The 24,190-nt window shown below is 33.0% G+C and overlaps 2 protein-coding genes across 2 annotated transcripts in view; one reads left to right on the top strand and one right to left on the bottom strand.

Annotated features, from left to right (window-relative positions):
- Tk (tachykinin) overlaps window positions 1–24,190 on the top strand; it is a 77,579-nt gene that overhangs the window by 30,710 nt on the left and 22,679 nt on the right. The gene's annotated exons all lie outside the window — the stretch shown is intronic.
- On the bottom strand, window positions 15,704–18,080 carry LOC143904851 (uncharacterized). The gene is made up of 4 exons (XM_077419812.1): window positions 17,989–18,080; window positions 17,758–17,902; window positions 15,879–16,093; window positions 15,704–15,788 (listed from the first exon to the last, which is right to left on the bottom strand). The coding sequence occupies exons 1-4, from the start codon at window positions 18,078–18,080 to the stop codon at window positions 15,704–15,706; spliced, it is 537 nt and encodes a 178-aa protein (XP_077275938.1).

The raw sequence follows: 24,190 nt of genomic DNA, 5'->3' as shown, positions 1-24,190 counted from the left end.
AAGAAGAAACATGTTTCTTTTATTTTTATTTTTATATCGTATCACGTTATTGGGACGTGTTTTTATACATCGTCTGCGACGCCGCTCACGTTGCTTCCGGACATTTGCTACTCCGCTCTCTGTTTTACATCGCCGCGGTGGCGGCGATCAGTTTTCCGCAATGGTGAATCTAACGTCACAATTTAATCTTGAGCCGTGAAATTGCACGAGTCGGCAAATTAGAATCGGGCGGTTATGGACGACTATATCGAGCCTTGAGTTGCGCACGCACGCTTTCCGCGGACGCCCCGCGACAAATGTCTCTTAATGAATCCTCGACGGTTGACGGATGTAAGGGTTGGCTAAAGCGATTAACGACATTTGCTGTCAAACTAATGTCGTTTGAAGGCACTTACAGTCGTTATGCATGTTTTGTTACCAAACCACAAGTAAAATTTTCTCTCAAAATGTACGTGCGCGCATCTCGTCTGTTTTTCTTACGCTATTCTCCGTTAAAATTGTTTATTCTATAGCTGCATATGCATAACGTAAGACTGTCTAGTCCAATGAGCATCCAGCTAGCCATATTGATTTACATAACAGCATGTTTTACGTTGGATACTTATTGACCTAGGAAGTCTTATACTCTAACAGCAAATGTATTCTGAGAATGTTCAGAAGATATCGTAAAGTATAAAATATTATAAGGATGTTCTCAGTATATTAAGTACATCATATATTCTATAGATATACAGGATATTATTGCTATTAAAGATGTTATGCATATGCAGTTATGTCATTTTGTGTGTGGCAGGCCCTAGATCCATTAGATAACGATTGTGCACGCGCGGAGCACACTTCCCTGTAAAATTGACGCGCGTTTCCAATCTTTCGATTATATGTATGTGAGGAAGAGGATTAAATCGCGGTCGGTTTAAAGTGTCGCCTACCATTTACCGAGTAGTCATTTATTAATGGCTAACGAAATGACGATTCAATTTGCAGTAAATATCTTTGCGTCGGTTTTAGTTGATGTCTGCTCAGTCTGCTCAGTCTAATCTAAATACCAATTGATTGTACGAAAAGATAATAATAATTTAATGAGAGTAAAAAATAAAAGAAAAACCTGATATATCGTGAATTTATATATCATTTTATAAAAAAAGTTTATACTAGTTTTTAAGCAAGATGAGTTTATAGAAAAATTAACGACACATTATCATGTATATAAAAATTTAGCTAGTACCACATTTTCTAGTCAAGAACATGATGGTTATAGAAGTTTGTATGAAAATATACTTGAAATTGCTTCACTTGCCGCCTCTTTCGTGTTTGGAATAATCATCGAGCTACACGTATCTTACGATACATCTTATATATAAACAAAAATAACCTATAGATAACGTCTTCGTATAAATAGATTAAACGTTCCACTAAAAATATATAACCGCACTTTTATTCGATTTAAGCGCAACTATATCGCGTGGAAAATTCAATACAAAGGCGTGCTTTTACAATCCATTGAGAATTTGTTTTTTATAACTCGTAATAAGCAAGGGTTGAGTCTCATAGCATGACGCATGAAGAGCGTTCTCGCATACTGTAATATAATGACGTCCGCATATCCGATATGTGTCGTCACGGAGTTAGAGGGAGTAGAGGGAAGGGGTCAATGTGTGTGTGTGCATTTCATGTTAAGTAGAAAACCGTCCATTGCTCTTTACGAAAAATTTATTTATACTTTTTATATATACATATATATTTTTTATTTGGCCGCAAAAATGTACACATATTTTTTCCGAGATAACGATAACTGTAAAGATACAAATTCAGGCGAAGAAAAATAAAGAAGAAGACTTATATTTAATATTTCTTTGAACATATTGCACATATTGCATTTATTTATTCGAATTGATCCAGCGTAACACGTAGCTGTTTTAACGTCGAAGATAGAAAGGAAACTTTAAAGGGTGGAAGTAGCTCGTTGTAGTTGGAGGGTAGTTGAGAGAGTTATCTTACAAGCCATTTTTCTAAACTTCTTTTTAAAGCTTTTCTCGCCATTTTGTAATGACTGGAAGCGAAAAATAAGTCTATCATCTCTTTGAATAATTGGAAGAATAGTACAATTCGCTGATTTTCTTACGCTTTAATTTTTCTTTTCTCAGACACGTTTCATATTATTTTTGCATTTTTAATAAAAAAGTGCGCTTATTATCCAAGAGTATTTTTCTTGGGATGAGACAAAGGAACATTACAATAATTTTTCTCTTTGTTATACTGAACGCTTGATTGAAATGTTTATTACTTGTTATATATTTTCTTTATAGGTACACACAGATTTTGCCTTAAATTATTTATCATTTCTATCAGATCTTCTAAAATCAGTGTCTCCTCTCGAAGCGTTTTCATTACGTAAACGTGCAATTGTTCGGTATAAAATGTTGCCTGGAATAACGTTTCCAACGTTTAATGATTTTTTTATCGCTACCTTAAAAGCCCCACGAGCACCTTTGTAGCCGAAAGGTGGTTGAAGTGAAATACTATCCTGAAGATGGGAAGAAAAAATTTAGAGGAGTGGGATTTTAATCAGTATCCTTAAAAATCATTTTAAAACTGGAATTATCGTGTGATATCATATATTCAATGAATTGCTTATTAATTTAATCTAATTATCAGAGATTATTACTAGAAATCCATTGGTGATATCTGTTACCAATATTATGATAAATTTAAGATAAGGATGCAAGACACGTCAGACCTTTACATATCAGCGTGAACATTAGATGAAGAATAATAGAGCATAATAATTAAAGCAATTTGATTTATTATCACCATTCTAGTTAGTCTAGGATGATTTTTATGCCATAAAAATTATACTTAAATCCAGCAAGATAAAATCGGTCTATTAATCATCGTTTAATCCAGTTACGCGAATTTGCGAATTCTATATAGATAGATAGATATTCTTGCCGTAGCACTAAATCGCGGCGCATTTTATGATATTAATCTATTTATAAAGTTGCCGTATTTTATGAGATAAACAATATTTTGTGAACCTGGTAAAATCTTGTAAAAAAGGATATTATTAAAAAATACCTATGTTACCAAAAAGGATATTACCGAAATTTTACAAACGTATATCTACAAGAAAATATATACGTAGCGATTGTGCGTTTGTAGATTATAATGTATTAAATTTTTTGTTACGGTCGAAAAAAATGCAACTAAATACGAAAAATAATCAATATAATTCGTACATAGTATATAAAAAATTTGTACTTAAGGATTTTTTAAAATCTATTCTTTATTATAAACCTGTTTTTTCTTTAAAAAATTAAAAGATTTTATTTAAATTTTGATATAATTTGTTTTAAAATAATTCTAGAACTATGTTACTGCAGTTTAGCTTATGTAGTTAATTGCTCGAATACATTATTTTGTATAATAAAAAATCATAGAATCTCACTTCTCGAAGTTTTCACGTGTGAGAATACATGCGCGCTGGACAATATTAATACTCTTAATTGCACTGTATATAATGTAATGTATACAATGGTATAAGCGTTACTACGCGTGGATACAAATGAGAAAAGGTAGAGATGTGATTTTGGAAGATAAAACATTACAAGATTGAAAGCAGCGATCATTATAAATGAAACCGTATTATTCCAACCCTCCCGCCTGCGCAGATATAAAAATCCACTTTTTGAGCATCCCCTTTTGGAGGATCGTAATGTCTCTGTTATCTGATATTATTATCTACATTTTTCGTGTTTTCCCAATTTTATTTTATTGTTTTATTTTTACGCAAGTCGCAGTGATCATATAATTGAATTGCGAGGCAAGAATAATAATCACAGAAACACGAATTAGGATTCAAAAAAACCGTTTACGCAATATTAAGTTATTATAATTATTAATCAAAATTTGAAGTTAAATTAATTTAAAAAATGGATATTTTTCTTCCGATTATTTGCTTTTTGTGTGTGTGTGTGTGTGTGTGTGTGTGTGCGTGTGCGTGTGCGTGTGCGTGTGCGTGTGTGTTTCTTTAAATATATTTAATATAAAAAATTCGGAATGCAATGGAAAATGCAAAATTTATTATAATGCAAGAAAGCAATACATATTTAAAAAAAGTTTCTGAAATGGTTTTAAACCTTAGAATGCGGAACGCGACAGTTTATATGGCTATGAATAGATCGTAGAGTAAATAAATATTTATCACTTAAATGGTTAGATCAAGACGATATAACGCGATCATATATGCTTTGAAATTGTAGAGTCTTGTGAGCATTAATCATTTATAGCAGACATCTATATATTGCCAGAGCGCAAATGTCATTAATGCTACCTAACATTATCCGTTATTTAATATTACACTTTTATTTTATTTTATGCAATGCTAAAATTTTGTGTGTGTGTGTGTGTGTGTGTGTGTGTGTGTGTGTGTGTGTGTGTGTGTGTGTGTGTGTGTGTGTGTGTGTGTGTGTGTGTGTGTGTGTGTGTGTGTGTGTGTGTGTGTGTGTGTGTGTGTGTGTGTGTGTGTGTGTGTGTGTGTGTGTGTGTGTGTGTGTGTGTGTGTGTGTGTGTGTGTGTGAGTTGCAGTTTCTATACATTTAAACAAGATAAACAATGATGAAATTATATTTGTTATTACTGTAAATACATTTACATAATTAAATAATCTTTTCTTGTCAATTTATAATAAAGTATCTGTGTAAATATCGATTATTTGTCATGATTTATATTACTTAAAGTAAACTTATACATTTCAGAGCATAACGGAACATTAGTCTACGGGACATAACGTCTTGTTCTTAAAATATTTTATTTTTTCTTTCATATTCTATCAGTAAATACCTATATTATATTACGCGATATTGATGCCAAAGATTATTACACCAAAAATTTCGATTTTTATTTATATTTTAATAAAAAAAATGTGTAGTGTAATAATAAGAGGAGTATTATTAATAAAATATTATTATTATATAATTAAAAGTGTAATAATACATTTTTCTATATACATATATTGCGTGTTCTATATATAAGTTCTAATAAATCACTTTTAAGAAGTTTTAACTATTAATAAAAAAGTTTTGTGGGATATCCCATTATGTCCCGCATAAAAAAACTCACGCTTTCAGTAAAACAATAATTTTGTCCTTTTAAACTATTCTTTTGTAGTAAAACTTGTGTTTTTCTTATAGTGGATATGTCAAAGAATATTTTGGTGCAAGACCAAGTTTATTAATTGATTTTTAATATGTTTTAAACTTGTTTAAACCCTTTAGCATTCTTATTATGCCCCGGGTTTCCTTATATATGTGTAATAAAAACATAAAAACTGTATTTTTAAGAGAAAAATAATTTAAATATAAATTTTGTATTAATATATATTATATATTATTAGTTTTAAATTCTATTAGCAATTATCTAACTGTCTAACATATAGAAAAATGAAAAATCTGATAATAATTTGTTTCGAAACATAAAATTTCATTCAAGTCTGCTTTCAAACTTTGAAATCAACTTATTATATTGAAACAGCTACAGTAGTTGAGAATTCTCGAGAAATATTGTTTTATCTTGATACATTCAGTAGAACACAAGTATTTTGAAGAGGAGAAATTCTACGGAGTAACCGCGAAAGAGGTTCGTAGGTTTTTCATTCATAGTTCTGCAATTTCTCTTCCGTAGCTTCTGTTGGATTTACTTGAAATTGTTAGTTGATTTGTCAAGTTTCCAGCCAGTACGATTGTACTGTTCTCTGCCATTTCATTTCCGAATCAGCTTATTTCCGCGTATCTGTATTTTCTTTCACGTTTTTATTTATCTCTCATTTATTGAATATTTTTCCTTTTTTTTTTCATAAATATATCTTTACTTGCTACATTCATCAGCATTGTCAGTCTCAGATATCTTGTGTAAATATTTGTTTATTAAATTTATTAATTTATATTTAAATTGCATATTGTTATACGTTTTTATTATATATGAGAAGAATTGTTATTGCAATAAGTATTGATTTTTATCCTTATTCATTAAAGTTTAAATGTTAAGGCTCAAATAACCTTTTATATATACGTTAATCTTTAATTGACATTAATCAGGAATAAAACGGAGGCATACGAAGTAAAATAACAGGCCTCTGTACGTGTATGTAAGCATTGACGTTGTGCGGAAAGGTATTATGTGAGTATAATTTGAAAGCAAAAACTTGTTCAAAAAATTTTGTGCAAAAATCCCAAATTATTATCGACGCGGGAGAAGTGCAGAGCGCATTTACGCTAAAAACACAAAAAACGCGCACCGGGTGCTAACAGACTCTTGCGATGAAGAAGAGCATACATGGCACAGTGTACATATGAAATACTCGAGATTTACTCGTGCATTTTCAAAAATAAATTCTTAACTTGAAATTAATTATCATTAAACGAAATTGTCGAAGTAATAAGTGTATTTCTAGTTTATAAGTAATTGAAACTTTTGTTTTGTCTTACGCTTTAGACGTATAAATATCAATAATATAATTTTATTCTTTTTTAAATCCGGAGTAAATCTTGCACAAAATAATGATTTATTTACAGATATTTAATATTAAATAATTAAAATTTGTAAAAATTGATAATAATTGTAATAATAAATCATGGGACACTGTGTGTGTGTGTGTGTTAGTGTCTCGCCCCAAGTATACCTAATACGCGCAGCGCGAGACCGCCGCCGCCCCGTGTATCTTTACGCGAGCCAACGAATTGCGAGTATAAAATTAACGTAAAAAAAATTAAAAGTTAATTTGTGATAAAAAACGATAAAGAAAACCTGGTATATACTATTTGAAACACATGTCATGTAATAGTCTCATAATGCAGAAAACTCATGCATGCTTCTGTCTTTTCGTCGTTCACCGCATAAGACATTTTCTATTTATTTATAGGAATGCCATATATAATCAAAAGAAAATGTTTTCTTAAGATATGCTCCAGTGGAAAGAAATAATGACGTAAACTGAAATACATGCATTTTGGCTTTATCGTTAAAAAAAGATATAAAAAATACTAGATATAAAAGATGTAAAAGAGATATTAAAAAAAAGGGGTAGACTTCCGAAAACGGCCCCCCTCCGATTTCGATGAAACTTTGTGAAAAGCTTCGTTTTGGGTTAAAATGAAAGCCCTTAAAAGGAATTTTGGCGACTCCTATGATAAAGCCATTTTTTTAGATAAAATGATAAAAAATATAGGAAAATCTTCGTAATTCTACAGGATGTTATAAATTGAATATATACTGTTTGTATTTAATGATTTAATGTTTTTATTATATACTTACAGCAGAATACATAAATAATATGCTTTGTAATATATTACACTTTCCACGCGAACCGAGGTTCACGCACACCCCCCCCCCCGTGCTTTCGGGGGAGGTGCGGTAGTCCCGAAATAGTTCACGCATACACTTTCCACGCGAACCGAGGTTCACGCACACCCCCCCCGTGCTTTCGGGGGAGGTGCGGTAGTACCAAAATAGTTCACGCATACACTTTCCACGCGAACCGAGGTTCACGCACACCCCCCCCGTGCTTTCGGGGGAGGTGCGGTAGTCCCGAAATAGTTCACGCATACACTTTCTACGCGAACCGAGGTTCACGCACACCCCCCCCCCGTGCTTTCGGGGGAAGTGCGGTAGTCCCGAAATAGTTCACGCATACACTTTCCACGCGAACCGAGGTTCACGCACACCCCCCCCGTGCTTTCGGGGGAGGTGCGGTAGTCCCGAAATAGTTCACGCATACACTTTCCACGCGAACCGAGGTTCACGCACACCCCCTTCCGTGCTTTCGGGGGAGGTGCGGTAGTCCCGAAATAGTTCACGCATACACTTTCCACGCGAACCGAGGTTCACGCACACGAGGTTCATGTACCTCAACTTTTTTTAAAATCTGAGAAATAAGATAAAATTGCATGGCATTTAAATATCTTCGTCAAGATCTTAATTAACAATACCTAGACAAAAAGCTTCAAGTTTTGTTGAAAAAATAACTGTTTGCTAAAAAAACGAATAATATTTACGTAACAACACAACGAGAATCTATTCATTGTTACGCACGGAACCGTGACGGAAAGAACAATGAGAAAAAAATAAGATACGGCACTGTGAAGTAATTATAAGAGATAAAAATTTCGGCAAAACGTTTGCAAATTCTTATCTTGCAATTGCATACAATATTTTTAATTATAATATTAGTAACTTTGATATCTTGATTAATATGTATACATATATGTATATATGGTAGATATTGAACAGAGGAAAATGATGTATGATATATGAAAATTAGTTAAATAATTACGTATTTCTAAAATATAATTTATTTATAAAATTATGATATTATAGTATTTATTTGATTAATATTTAAAATGTTTATCTAAAATAAAATATATGTTAATACAGAAACATTTTGTCACAACTTTTTGACTTATTAAATATTAGAAAAGAGACGACTTTTAAGAGAATAATCTAAAGATTCTGCAATCATTAATAGAGCTAGAATAAACAAACAAAATAAATTATTAACCAGTAAATATAATTATTATAAGCTGTATAACTAAAATATCTCTTTTAAATGGAAAAAGTATTTTTTCATTTAAAAAAGAGGAAAAAATTAAAAAAGAAGGAAATACTGCTTTTATTAAATATTCATAAACTCGATATATCAGAGTGAATGGAGAAGTTTAAGACTTAAGTTCAAGTGTTGAAAAAGCTATCCGATTTGCTTGCTGAGTAATTGACAAATGGTACAGTGCCTCAGTACTAGTTCCGTTTTAGATAGTAGGTCTTTATTAAAATCTGTTTTTTTTTTTTATATCCGAGATTAGAAATTGCGTAGGTGTTTGTATGGGAGATTCTAATGGGTAAAAGTATCTTACAATTGTTAATTAAACAGTTATTTAACAGTCTATATTTTACTTAAATTTAAGTCTAATTTAAGTCAAACTAATTGTAAGATTAAGAGGGCCGGTTGTTCCAATTTATTGATAAACTAACTAATAGTTAAATCATATGTCTATCCTTATTGTTTTATTTAAAGAAAAAACAAAGACACATATGATTTAACTATTAGTTAGTTTACCAATAGGTTGGAACCACCGGCCCTAAAGACTTTTTTATACATACATATATTTATTATTTTACATACATTTTATAAAATAAATATTTTCCATAATATATATATATAATTTTATATTGTTTTTTTTGTAAAATCATAAAAAAAAGTTTCTTTACAAAAAATAGCTGCGTTTTAAAATAATTATTTTTACAAACCATTTTGTTTCTTAAAATAATCAAAATGTAAATTATTGCTACATTCAATTATTTTATTCTTATATGTGTTAAATGAAGAAATAATGAACTAAAAATTTAATATCTAAAAATAATATGACATTACATTATAAATTTGTATGTGTCTAAGCAGCGCAAGGTATTTTTTAACGCACAAATGTTCACACACACACACACACACACACACACACACACACACACACACACACACACACACACACACACACACACACACACACACACACACACACACACACACACACACACACACACACACACCACACACACACCACACCACACACACACCACACACACACCACACCACACCACACACGCACACGCACACGCACACGCACACGCACACGCACACGCACACGCACACGCACACGCGCGCGCGCGCGCGTATAAAATGTTCTACTGATTAATGCTGAAGTAATATATTACAATGAAAAATATATTTTTTGTCTAAATTATATTTTACAATTTTTGCGAACCGAAAGATCTATTAGTAAAGAATTGCGTGAAGCAATTGACATTTTTCGAAATAATTTTCTCTCATAAATCGACATTTCCTACATCGACCAAAATTCGATTCATGCCTTGAGTAAATAAAACGAGGTTTACGAACGGCGCGAAAGTGCATTCATACTACCTCCATTAACGCAATTGCTCCATGTGATTGCAGCCCGAGCAAATTCATTTTCGAATGGACGAAATCGATCGGGCCAACCGCCGATTCAGCCATAATCGGCGGAACAGTCGCATTCCTTGTCCGCTTCTCGTGAAAGGCTTTCCGGCGACAAGCTAGGCATCCACATCGGGCTTACAAATTTTTGCACATACGTCACATTGTAGCGGAATCCCGTATTAGCGTCGCCCTTCACGCGACAGCTAATATTCGACGATCTTTTGTAGAGCGTCAAAGGTGGTCCGCCTTCTCCTCGCGGCGGATAAATAAGAATCTTCTCCGAGTTCGCTCCGCCGTATCTGCGCCTCGGCTTCTCAAGCCTCGGGCGAGCGGAATCCGTTAACCATTCTCTCTCGATATATCTTGCTCCACGGACGGCCCTCCGAGCGCTGAACTCGAATTGATTTTTCTCGTCGTCGTGAGCGTATTTCCGCGCATTAGTTCTCGTTGCGTTGCGACAGGTGGACTTTGACGGCTTGCGGAATATATCTTGATTTACCGCCTTCACCCGCTCGCAGAAGGACTCGAGTTTCTTCACCGGATCTTTTTCGTCGTGAGAAGTAGATGACGAGCAGGAGCAGCAACAGCAGCAGTAGATCGTATCGGATATCCTTCGCGATGAATCGCTGTTGTTTCTCTCCGCATTCTCGCAATTCCCGATGCAGGTGCAAGAACCAGTCAAACACGCCGCTGGAAAATCGTGGAAGGGCTCCTTGCATTCACATGTGGAGTCAGCTCCGTCGTATCTTAATCCTGAAGAGTCCCTCGACACGCGTTTTTCAAAGCTTTTTATCGCGTAAGAGAATTCCTCATCTGCAGGATATCTCGCGGTAATCTTTTTTTGTAACGCCGTCCGCGTTCCCATTGCTTTTCCCTGGCTGCTCTTTAAATCGTTGCTCAATTTCTTGTACTCCCGAGCCACTTCGCTCGAGCCACGGCACGCCCGATCGTCTCGAAATGATGTGCGCGGCTTTAAATCTCTTAAGTCGATCGTATCGTCGTAGTTATTCGTCCTCGCATCATCAAAGACGTCGAACGCATGATTTTCACACATTCTTATCGCATCCTCATCCTGCAAATATTCTTCCATCGATAAATTGATCTCGGATTCCCCTTCGTCGTTATTTCGTGACCGTACCGATTTAAGCAACGTTTTATGGAGTGTTGCCGCTGTATAATTGATTTGTTTGCTCATTGGAACTGGCCGACGCGCGCTCTCGCGTTGCAGCCGAATGAAATCGTTCGCGTTTTCGGAGCAACGGCAATACGTCGAGCAGTCCGCTGTCTCGTCTCGCTCGGCGTTCTCGCAACAGCAGCCGAGCCATTGCTTATCTTCGTGGGTGGGTACCATTTTACACAGCTTCCCGGATTCCCTTAAGAGGCCGGATCCGCGATGGCACAACAATTCTTGGTTCCCTAAAATATCCGGCCTTCGTCGCCATTGATTTGTGTTGTTTTTGCCGTTTGTCTCTCGCCAGTAACGCCTATTGATTGATGTTCCCATAATGGAACTAGATGCTTTCAACGGAGATCCTTCATTCTCCCATCGCAAAGTTTGTCCCTGCAATAACAAGCTAGTTTCGGGCAGTCTCGCCGATGCCGTCAACCTGTTGGATCGCGAACTCAAACCCCAAGAAGTCGGTCGTCTGGATCTCCTTACAGGATAACAATACCCTGAAGTATAACGTCTTTTGTAGCCTCCGTTCCGTAGTGGAGCTTGATAAGAGAACGCTGTATCTCGACTGGAATAAATTTTATTAAGTGGCTGTGGATTCTCAAAGTCGCTGATGCTACTTTCTCCATTTAATTTCTTCATCCGTGCTTCTCTTCTAAGTTTGCGGTTACAATAACGAAGATTTCTTCTCGTCGTCTTCTTGTTGGGTGCACTTGGGCAAATGTTTACGTAACATGAGTTGTCGTCAAATTTATTTCTGCGCAGTGACTTAAATGTATGAACGTTTGCAGATTTTCTATCGGTGATTCTCGATCTGCTAATTCTGGAATTGCGAGTGGCGTTTTGAGGCCAGTCTTCGGTAACTTCAAGGCTGGCCGCTTCTGTAACTGCAGGCCTTATTTTGTGGTTCTTTCTGGAATACCAATCGTAGAGTGTCGGTGAAGATTCACGATACTTGTAAGAATTTCTTGATACATTCGGATGTCGATAGATAGATTTAGTGGATGTATTTAAATCTCTCCTACAATTTTCTCGAACGGTAAGATCAGAATTACCACGGAAATGAGGTTTTCGCGCCGAACAGCAACGATTGCGAGCATCCGTGGCATTATGACCGAGAGACCGTTTTCTCTCCCTTCTCAAAGCCGTATTTTTATGTTTTCTCGACGTCACTCTAGATTTATTTTTTTTAAATGATCTAAATTGTGTACCTGAACACCTTACGCTGCAGTTGCTGGACTTTTTTGTGCCAGCATAATCCTCGTCGCCGCTGCTCACCTCGAGGTGACAATTCTGTTCAACGTCCTTAATGTAATTCAATATATCTTCGTTCTTTAGCCTCTCAAGATGTTTGCTCTTGCTGTGTTTCTCATAATTTTCAAACCACTGAATGTCCTCGGGATCATCGTTACCATCGAGATAAACCATTTTCCCATTTTTTGACATTATTTATGTTCAGTATGCCACGTGCGAATCAAAATGTAACCTCGGTATAGCGACGTACGTTTATAAATCTCTCGGATGAGACGGCGAGCGATGTATCACGTTTCTTCGCATCGTGATTTGAATGCACCTTGTTTATCGACATGTCAGTGCTGATGTTGGACGCACGCAAAACCCATGAGCCTGCGACAGCGTGTAGCTAAGCTGTTTGAAGGATCTTCAATAACTTCGATATTTTTAGATATTTTCGATATTGTTATACGATTCAATCGTGAATTTGGCCACAGAGGTATGATCGATGTTTTCCACAATCTCCTTTCTAAAAAAGGGCATGTTAAATCGATACTCCGCATCTCTCGAAGTCTTCTCGAAAGTCTCGAATTGCTTTGTTGGCTCTTTTCCGCGATGCTGATTGATTCTGTTGCTGCGCTAACTTCGTGAGCGGCTGTCATAGCATATTTTGACAGTTGTGTGTAATATTAAAGCTAAATAGCGTCTGTGATGTCTAGTTTAATATAAATCCGCATGATCCACATAAATTTACAAGATTTCGAGATGTTCTGCGTGATGCAAGAAAATAGTAATATTCATAATAGACCAAGAATCTGTCCTAAATGCAAGTGTAAATTTAAATCTTGAAAGTTTACGTGCAACACGCGGTATATGTAAATATAAAAAAATTATAAGAGATAAGAAGATGATAAAAGAAAAAAGATGATAAGATGGATAAGGATGATATTTGTGTAATCGACTTTTATGACAAGCATATAGAAAATAAACTTTATAAGAAGAATAGTAAAATGATATTTTTCATTGGAATTTCTGTGCATTTGAATCCCAAATAACATATTTCCTTTTTTAGAACACAATTAACCGACAAACAACACATTTTTTTATCTCGGCAATATCTAGCTTTAAAAATGAGTAGGCGATTATTTCTATAATGTTTTAACAAACAAGAAAACAAAATAATAAAAATATACGGCAAAATAATATGTCCCTCTCTTTTTTGAAATCTCTGTCCATTTGGATAATCGCGTAATAGTGACATTTCCGAATCCAAATAATTCCAAGAATAAAGTTACGTTAATGTTAATCCGATAATGCAATTTTCTTTTTTTTTCTCGTGCATCATAAATTTCTCTCTCGTTAAGGCCAAAGCGCAGCTACAGAAATGTTGGGCGCATTTTTACTGGCTAAGAAGACAACATAGGTAGACAAGCAGAATGCAGCGTGGCAATTTTTATTAAGTAGTATACGTTTATGCATTAGCATGCATCGCTTGTTTTAATAACGTCAGTTCCCACTTTCCCAGTTTCCTCTTTTATACAATTTTTCTAGTTAGCAGAAGTAATGTGAAGTAATAAATAAGTTAACACACGAATGGAAATAAACGTCAGTTCTGCCGGCTATACCTCACGCTTCATATAACGTTAGAAGTGATGCCAAGTTACTAATCTCCATTAACATTCGACCGTTACATTCCATGACATTTTATTTTCTATGTAGCATTTATTAATCACTTTTGTTAGTTTTGCGCAATAAATCTATTTTGTAGAAGTTTGACGAAGCGTTTTTGCAACGTGTCGCTAAAAATATTAATCCAATTTAATGGATGATTGATTTAGTTTTATTTAGCTAACGAACGATTTATTTACGTGATGTAGATATATTTGGATTTCTATGTGTATACGTATAAAGAAAGTTGTAAAACAAAAAACAAAGAATAATCTAAATACTAGGGTAATCAACTTATATGCAATATAAAATTTTGGATATTTGTAATTAATTTACTAATATTTAGTATCGAACGCGGTTTTTGAGATTATATAGATATATGTTACAGAAAAGAAAGTACCTATAGGCGATATATTATCAAAGTATGCGCAGGAATGGTAATGCTTTATTATGCTTTCGAATATGCTCGAATACATTAACCAATAAGATATATGTCAAATTGATAAGAGTTTGAATAATTAAGCGAGAAGTAAGTTTCTATATAGATTTCTATTTTTATGGGATATACATTAATTTATTAATTATTTATATTTTATACTATATTGTATAATATAATTTATAAAATTTATATATATTATGATTATATTATATATTTTTTTATATATTATATTTTATAATTGTTTTTTATTATAATTTTTTAAATTAAAATTACAAAAATATCAGATATATTGTTAATTGAAACATGCCGTATCACTTCTTGGCATTTTCTAATTGGCTTGGTTTTTTCTAATTGGAAATACTCTCGGCGCTGGAAATTTATAATTTGAGATACGAGATCAGAGAACAGTATTGTATAAATTTGTTTTTTATACGTTTTATTTAAACAGATAATATAGTTTTATAACTGGCTAAAAAATCTGAAGAAAAATATGTAAAACGCAATGTGTGTAAAGTCCATGTAATTTAGAGCCAATTCAGTCAAGTTGATCATCGGTATTGCTTAATTAGGTTCTGCTTTTTTAATTACGCAAGAACACATTTTTTATATCTGTTATTAATACATATCAATTACGTATATATAAATTATTCATTTAGTTACATTTAAAAGCTCTCTTTATAAATGATATTTTATTAATATATTGGATTATAGAATTTCAAATGGCACGATGGCTCGTTGCAGGCAATATCGTTGGTTTTTAGCACCCATTGGTTTATTTCTATCAACAGCGATGTGGCTTTATTATTGCAATAATTACTTTTGCAAAGAACATGAGGATGACAAAGAGGAAAATTTAAAAAAACGATAATTATCAGTCTAATTAATATTTTTTGAATGGCATTTAAATTGTTAATAATATTATGTCATAACCGTGTGATTAAATTATTGTAATAAAACTGTCGCTGTCGAATGCTTTTACAAAAGTCAATATTATTCATATTTATTAATATTATATACATTTGTGTTAATATTATATATATATATATATATATATATATATATATATATTCATATAGATTTTTAAATATCAGAAATTCTTTTTGATATTTTGTTAGAAGAAATAAACAGGGTTTATGTGCAAAAATAAAATTCATTTATTTAATTTTTTTATTCTTACAAAAAATAGTTATTCATTCATCAAAATACGTCTTCGCTTTAGAATGCTCGCTTTTCTTTTTTGTTGAGTATCCATTTCAGTACGGTAACACGGTCTGTAATGATATAGGATTAAATTTAATTTTAAGTTAAAATAAGAATACTATAATACTGTATTTAAATTTTAGATGAATTATAATTCTAACCGCAATTCCGTTCCCATGTCAATGATGGTTTCTCGTAGTCGTGCAACAACTGAACGCCATAATGCCACAGGATCGTTCTCGACGATGTCTTCTTTTATACACTCGTGTCCAATCCACGTTCCCATAGTGAGAATGGCGATCACTATTACAATTCCTTGTAACACTAACAGCCACTGATTTCGAAGCACATTCCTCCAGTATTCACTCGCTCCAATCTATTTATTATACATCGTAAATTATAAAACACAGAATGCATATATGTATATTGTATATACAGGTAGTGTTATTTTTTCAACTTGATTGTATAATACGAAGCGTTTCTAATCTACGGAATATATTTTTAATTACATAATTAGAAAAGTCATGTCTGATTAAATTTATTTACAGTAATTTTAAAAATTAAAGGATTATAATTAAATCAAACTAAGCAACTTGCAAAATCACATTTTTAGTTAATTTTGACTAAAATAAATTTTGTAGAGATCTTGATTTTCTCTAATATCAAAAATAAAAAAAACTTTTATCAAGTTGGTAAAAATTAATTCTTTAACGGATATCTGTTAAAATTAGGATACGTCCTGTGTACAGTTCTTTATTATTCAGGTTAATTGGCTGTTAAAGAAATATCCTATATACCATAGGATCTTTTCTCTGCTACCAGATCTCTCTTACGTAATAACGAGATTACCGAAATACAAGCTAAGAAAAGTTTGTTTAGTTTTCATTATGGCGAGCTCTCTCAAACGGGCCACGTAAACTTTTTTCATCTTCTGAATTTTGGGAAGCGTTCTGTACGAAAGCTTCATTGAACCCGAAAGTTTAAAAGCCTCTCATTGTAGTACGCAGGAGTGCGCTGACACTTCCTAGAAATCGCAACACGACGACAGTGTGTCGTAAAAATTCTATTTATTGACTTTCTCGGCAGCCTTTTCAATTGCTCAGCTGTCGTTAAAAGCCCGTTGCAACGCACTTCCACGTGACGCTGAGCTATTACCCGCAAACTGTATAACATTTGTTCTTTAGCAACAGTGAGCTCTTTTTTTTCTTTCCGTTTATCATGTATGGAAATAAATATCCTGACGAGTGCAGGATTTGCGTCACATATATCGGATATTCCTCAGATGGCTCAAATAATGAGTGATACAATAGGATATAAATGAGAAATATATTATTTCAATGTTATTAATTTATTTCAAATGGTAATCCTTAAGTGCACATATGCAAAGCAACTTTTTGATGTACTCTCCTATAGGTTGAATTGAAACCGCACAGCTTTGCATATCTCTTTGTACATCTCTCACATAATAACAAAAATAGTCCAAAAAGGATTTAAATGGTATACAAAGTGTTCAAAGGGTTTAAAAAGAGTTCAAATATTTTAAAAATTAGTAAAAAAGAAATTTTTAAATATTTTTTTAAGAGTCCTTAAGTAGTTATTAATTATTTAAAGTATACTCACAAAATACTACAAAAAACTGCGCATTTAAGGGTTAACAAGAGAAAATATCAAGAATTTTAATATTTCTTTACTTGTTATAAACTTATCTCATCATGAGAGAATGTATTTGTCTTTGTCAGAATGTTTTGTCAGAATGTTGTAAAGCCTGTCTATAGTTATAAATTTCAAATTTCAAAATAACATTGATAATATATTTTAATATTAAAACTTTAAAAACTAATGCGTTAAACGAAGAATAATAAATTAATTAAAAATTGAATGCAAAAAATAGTTTTGACCGGATTTTGAACCTAGATAGCCCTGTACTTTTCGCGAGAGCTTTCACGGCTGTCAAAGTTTATCGTTATTAAAGACCTTCGGAGTTACAATAGAAGGATATATTAGAAAGAAAATATTACGAACAAATTACAGCAGAATAACCTTTAATTTATTCTTGTAAGAGTCTTCATTTCTTTGTACTTCCAGGGTATTTACAGTTTTATTGTCGAAATCACCACATTTAGTATTTACTCGTAACCTTAAAGCTTTTGAAGTATAATTATCCAATTTGTCAAATTTGGCTATACTGAAAAAGATAATTATTATTGCTACATTTTATTTAATTATTCAACACATATAAAGACGGCGCTATCATGCAAATAATGATTTTACGTAATAATATGTGAATTCGAATAATTCTTAAATGATTTTCTTTTTGCCCTATGGAATATATCAAATGGCGAATGAGCTACGAATTTTACCATACTGTTATAAACAAAAAATTTAGCGAAAACGTGAAATTAAACTAAATATTTAATTTATACGCTATCGATTTATTTTTGCTATCGATACTATGAGAAAGATTCATGAAGTTAAAATTAATAATGACTGTTCCAAAATTCACTGCTAGAAATCTATAGTATATGTATTATATATGTAACGCGTGCTATAGATTTTTAAGCAATGAATTTAACAATTTGGCTTTGCATTCTAGTTTTATTTTATACATAGATTTTATTTCGAATTCCATTAAAGCGCTTGTATATGTATAGATACCTATACATATATAGAAATTTCAAATAGTTCCTGGATTTAAAAAAATCGAATAGGATTATATAATTGACTTTTTTACTGTAAAGTTTCTAATTTTATATACAATTTATTTATTGTAAAAAGAGATTTATCATTTAATTCAATTTTATAAAAAAATCAAAAGTATAATTATAATTAAAAGTAAAAGTATAATTATACATATAAATACGATTGTTCAATTTACAGCTGTTCTTATATGCAAGAATTAAATCCTTAAATAACAATCAACATAACGCTACAAACGCTTCTTAAGGGATTATTATCTATTCTGATTAAACTGGGCAACTATATCACGTAACCTCTACGGTTTCCGATCGGAAATGCTGGTTTCCGACTGGTGAGTTTCCGACGGCAGTACGCATATGCCTTATCTCGGATCTCGTTTGAAATCAGCCCTCCATCGTCGCAAAACAAAACGAGTGATAGCAGCCTCGTTCAATCACAGGGTAGAAGCTTTCCGATCGGAAAGCGGTAGTCTCGGAAACGACATTTCCTTCGCCCTCAAAGTGTCGGAAAGCTTAAACCTTTCTCAGATATAGTGCACAACATTCCTGACTTATTTCCTCGCGTTTCTCTTCTCTCCTTGCGGTTATGCTAAAGTTTCTTCCCTCGCTCGTGCCACTTTAATCGAACTCTTTAAGGCAATTTATTGTCTTCATAAGTAAGATCAAGTTTTCAAGTTCAGTAGGAACTAACTTATCTTTTAATATGACATATAGATGTATATATACTTTGTATATATCTTTTTTATATACAATTTTATCAGTTCGCAACATTAATGACGAATAATTTAAAATTATTATTTAAAATGTCAATGTTGAAAAAAATATGGAACAATACAAATTGTTTTTACATTTAAAGCTATAAACATAAGTATAGTGCTAGCTTGCTCCGTTACGTTAGACATCAGTTGGATAATATTTCCTCAGAGATTAGCATCCACTTTGTTATATCCGAGAATTTGCCACGCAATGTCATTTATAATCCTTTACTACAGTATTAATACTGGTATTAGCCACAGTTGTTAATGTATCATTATATTATTATTGGCTTCTACAATAGCTGTTTGCAACGTAATGCTCATTATCTAACATTTGTATACAGTTTACCGAAAATAATCTAATTTATCATACATGATGTTGAGTAACTTAGACTATGGCTGTTGAACGCCATACAATACAACATAACAATAAAGCTATTTATAGAATTAGTGTTGGTTATAATGTTAGTTTGGATTACAACATAATCATTTATTTGTGATAAATTTTACAAAATATACATGTTCGCTCTTGAAAGGTGTTTAGTAATTTATAATGCATAATTCGGCTTTTATTTTAATTGTTAGTTGTTAAACTGCTACTAAGTATTATTAAGCCCATTTATTTTTAAATCGCTTCACACAAAAAATGCACAGGACGACTTTAATTATTCTGATTGACTAATCTTCATTGATTTTAATATTTATTATTATTATATTATTGGCACAAGTAGAAACATATATCCTTCAGAAATAATCAGTAAATAATAATAGTAATTAACATATTTTACAAATTTTTTGCTAACATCGCTACATGATAAACGCATATATAATATTTACAAATTTTGATAAATATCCTAAAAATAGCGAAGTTTCGGAAATAACATTGTCATGCATGTTTATTTAACATCATTAACTTCCATCTCGCGAGCGAGGTTATATTTATTTTAACGATTTCATGTTATTGATCGATCATATCATCCATTTGGAAAATAAAATTAGACTACGTTAGCATTTCAACATAACAGGCGCAATATGCATAGTGAGCTTAAAGATGAGTATAACGTTGGAGGCAAAGGTCATCCTTAACTCTCTGGCGACGTGGGTAGGAATCCCACGAGGAAGTGGTGTAAGATTGATTGCAGGCGCGAGAAAGGTGCGAGAAACGAGTCGGAACGGTGGTCAGCAGTTTTTGCACCAACCAAGCGAACTGACGTATATACTCGTCCAACATACAAGTTGATACTTACTCGATGTCGCGTGGTGTGATTATACTTGCGTTCTATTTTCGCAAGGCACGAAGATAAAATCACGATTTGTCCTGCAAATCTCTAGGACAATAAACAAACAGTGCTTTTGTATTACGATAACTTTTTTTGGTAACTATTTTATTTGTGATGTATTTAAAAATACATAGTTATGATAATAATAAATTTCTAATGACATCTATTGTCAGATTCTCTTTCTATCAATTATATTTTTCAACATTCGTTTAATGTTTGTTTGACAAACCTTCTTTATCAATTTATTTCTAATTAAGGTAATTATGCAGTATAGGGGAGGCACCTCCGATGACCTTGACCTTGACATATGTTGTCAAGGTCACCCTCCTGAGTGACCTTCAGAAGGTTTTAGCCGTCGCTCGTTTTTTATTAAAAAGTTATTAACAAAAAAAGTTTGGCGACCTCACCGATTTTAATGACCTTGATATATGTTGTCAAGGTCATGACCCCGAGTGACCTTCAGAAGGTTTTAGCTATCGCTCGCTATTCGTTAAAAAGTTATTAACAAAAAAAGTTTGGAAAATATAGTATATATAAGTGCATATATAGGTTACCCAAGCAGCATTTTGACGTCCGCCCGACGTTAAGATAAACACACTTAACGTTGGTATCCAACGTTTTTGCTACGTCGTTCCAACCCTCTTTTGCACTAATTTGGGGAATCAAATTTAGGTTGTACCAACGTTGGAATCCGACTTATATAAGTTAAATTGAGGTTACATTTTTCCACCAGTTTTAACGTTGGTATGTAAACTTTGATTTTGTACACTCTGCTAGACCTGAGGTTATTTTTTCACAACGTACATTTTAGGTGTAGTTTTCGTGCTTCCATTCAAACCATATGACGGCATTGGTGTAATAAATGTATCATAATACGTACTTATCAATTTGGCACAAATAAAATGGCTTTATAGGAAAAATATAGTTTGCGCAGTCTTTGATACTATTATGTAATTTTGCCATAAATACACGAACCCAGCACTGAAATTGTATAACAAAACCCACTTTATTGATAAATGTGGAAATGATAGGTCAAAATTAGACGAATCCTTTCTAAAATATTCCAATTTACTAAATATTCTAATAAATAATTAAAATTTTCCAAAGTGTAAATTTTAATTTTTTTTTATCAAAATTACTTTTAAGATAAATATGTTGTCAAAACCTTAACAACATATATTATATAAATGCTTTAAATTGTTAATAAAGTGCGTTAAAAAATTTAAATCTAAATATACTGGAAAATGGCGGATTATTTGCCTTCCTCTTTGAGGAATGAAAATGGCGAAGTCAGCGTTCCACACTATATCAAACTTTACGTAGTAAAAGGTGCGATAAATTCTACTAAAATTTGTTTTCTCGTATAAAATAATTAACTTTTTCAGACTTTTCCAAACTAAGTAGTATACCACTGTAGGCAAAATTGTACCTATATTGACTAAAAGTCTTAACAAGGTCGCCAAACTGACTTAACATGTCGATAAAGTATCAATTAGTTGAAAATTCTGTACTAGATTTGCGAATGAGTCGTATATCTTAACCAAATCCGACCTATGCAATACCATCTATATGGTGATCTAGAGCATGGTTATGGCAGCCGTGCAGCCGAGCGAACGCGCTCTCGAGCTGTGAACCGCGCGGCGCGCGCGCGTTGTTTCCCGACGACGCGACGATAACCGCGTGAGATGAGATGGACCGGTTCGGCCGTGGATCGTCAACATTCGTCGCATAGTCCTCGTAGCTCACGCACGACGCCGCGAATTGCCGTCGACGATGCCCGCTTGACGCAGCAGTAATCTGCTCTACATTCTTTTAGGCAGAATTTGTTACCATTTCTCGCGATTTCTTAACGTCAGTCAGAAATAACCACAGGCGACGTTTCACAACGTTAGCGTTTTACAACGTTTGATAACAAAACGTTGTTTTACGTTGGGAATTACGTATTGAAGTCGCTCGAAAAGTGTAGTGCAGAGTATAACGTCAGGCGAACGTTAAATATCTTAACGTCGGGTAATAGGACTTAAACTGTTTCGAATTTGACGTTGGAAAAGTGATAAAAAAAAGCACGTCGTAATTTTAACGTTTAGACAACGTCCAAAAAACGTTAGTAATTATAAGTTACATTATATAACTTTCTTGAACCGCTTACAACGTTGTGATTAGTAGAAAAGTAGTCCTTAGTCGGAAAGTTAACCGAAAAATGCTGCTTGGGTAGTTGACGAGCTTAAACACTTAAATACTTTTAAAGCGCGTCAACTAATCTATGTAGGTTAGTGATCAACGATTTACTGCTTTAAATGTTGTGTTTTGGTAAAGCAGCGACTTTTTCGCAAAATAAAGTATTCTCTGCTTTAACAAAAAGACTTCAATTTATCAACAATTTACTGGTTTAAATGTTGTGTTTTGGTAAAGCATATAAAGTTATAGAAGTTGTGATCTTCTTTAAAGCAGTGCACACACACATGTGTGTATGTCCTGCTTTATAGAAGTTGTGATTTTCTTTAAAGCAGGGTACACACACGTATATATTAGTTATTTATGTCTTCTAATACTCAAAATAGCTGCTATATTTTCCAAACTTTTTTGTTAATAACTTTTTAACGAATAGCGAGCGACGGCTAAAACCTTCTGAAGGTCACTCAGGAGGGTGACCTTGACAACATATGTCAAGGTCAAGGTCATCGGAGGTGCCTCCCCTATACTGCATAATTACCCTAATTAAATATAATGACAAATTATGATTTTCTATCGGCTTATAAAAAAATTAATATTAAATTTAGCAAGAAATTTGGAACTGAAAAAAAATGCTGGTATATCTCTTTAATTGTGTCAAAATATGACATACGACAATTATGACTGAACGACTTTCATGAACTTTATCAATTTATTAATCATTCGTTTACGTCATGCCACGTGCCAACTGTTTACACTGCAATACTGTTTGCATGCAACATTTCATTCAAATTCATGAATGGAAATCAGATTATCCAAATATCATGCTGCTGTGGTAAATCTTTGGATATTTAATGTAATGGCTAATTTAACGGTTAATATAAAATAATGGCAAAAAAATTCTGACGTATAAGTTGCAGCATAATCGTATAATCTTTATTTTAGAAATAGGATGATCTTTAAAGTTTTGAAATGTTCTATACATAATAAATATAACTCAAACTGATTAACAATTAAATACATAGATATTAAATGTGCATATGTACGCATCAGACTATATATATATTTTATCTTTAATTCTTAAACCTATTACTTAAAGCTAACAAATATACTTACATATTCCGATATAGGTATCCATTCCCCATATACAATCAGTAATTTAAAAAAGTATCTACAAATAACAAAAAGATTTGTAATGTGAATTACAATTTGAAAATTGGAAAGCGAATAGATGTAAAAAAATGCAAATTTTTATAGAAAGTTAAAATTACTCACTGCTCGGAAAATCGTTGCAGCTGTTGATGTAGATCCTCGAGTTGTCACGGGTCAGCTTCTTGCGGTTTTGAGGGTGAACTCAGAATATTTTGAGAAGCACTCTCGTGATGTGGCACAATGACTTCGGTTCAAATGTCAAGATATATGATTCGGTAAAGAATCGACCTTTCGACGCAAATCTCGTCTTTGATAACGAGGATGTAACATATCCTCTTGAAAAGATATGTCATGAGTCATATTGCAGGTTTTTCTTTTAAACAATATTATGTATTTGCATGGAAGGATCATCTGTACG

Source organism: Temnothorax americanus, unplaced genomic scaffold (genome assembly GCF_048541705.1).
Source record: "Temnothorax americanus isolate GAGA-0224 unplaced genomic scaffold, ASM4854170v1 Scaffold59, whole genome shotgun sequence".
NCBI lineage: Eukaryota > Metazoa > Arthropoda > Insecta > Hymenoptera > Formicidae > Temnothorax > Temnothorax americanus.
Note: the sequence above shows the minus strand (reverse complement) of the source record. Positions and strands in the feature narration are given on the sequence as shown.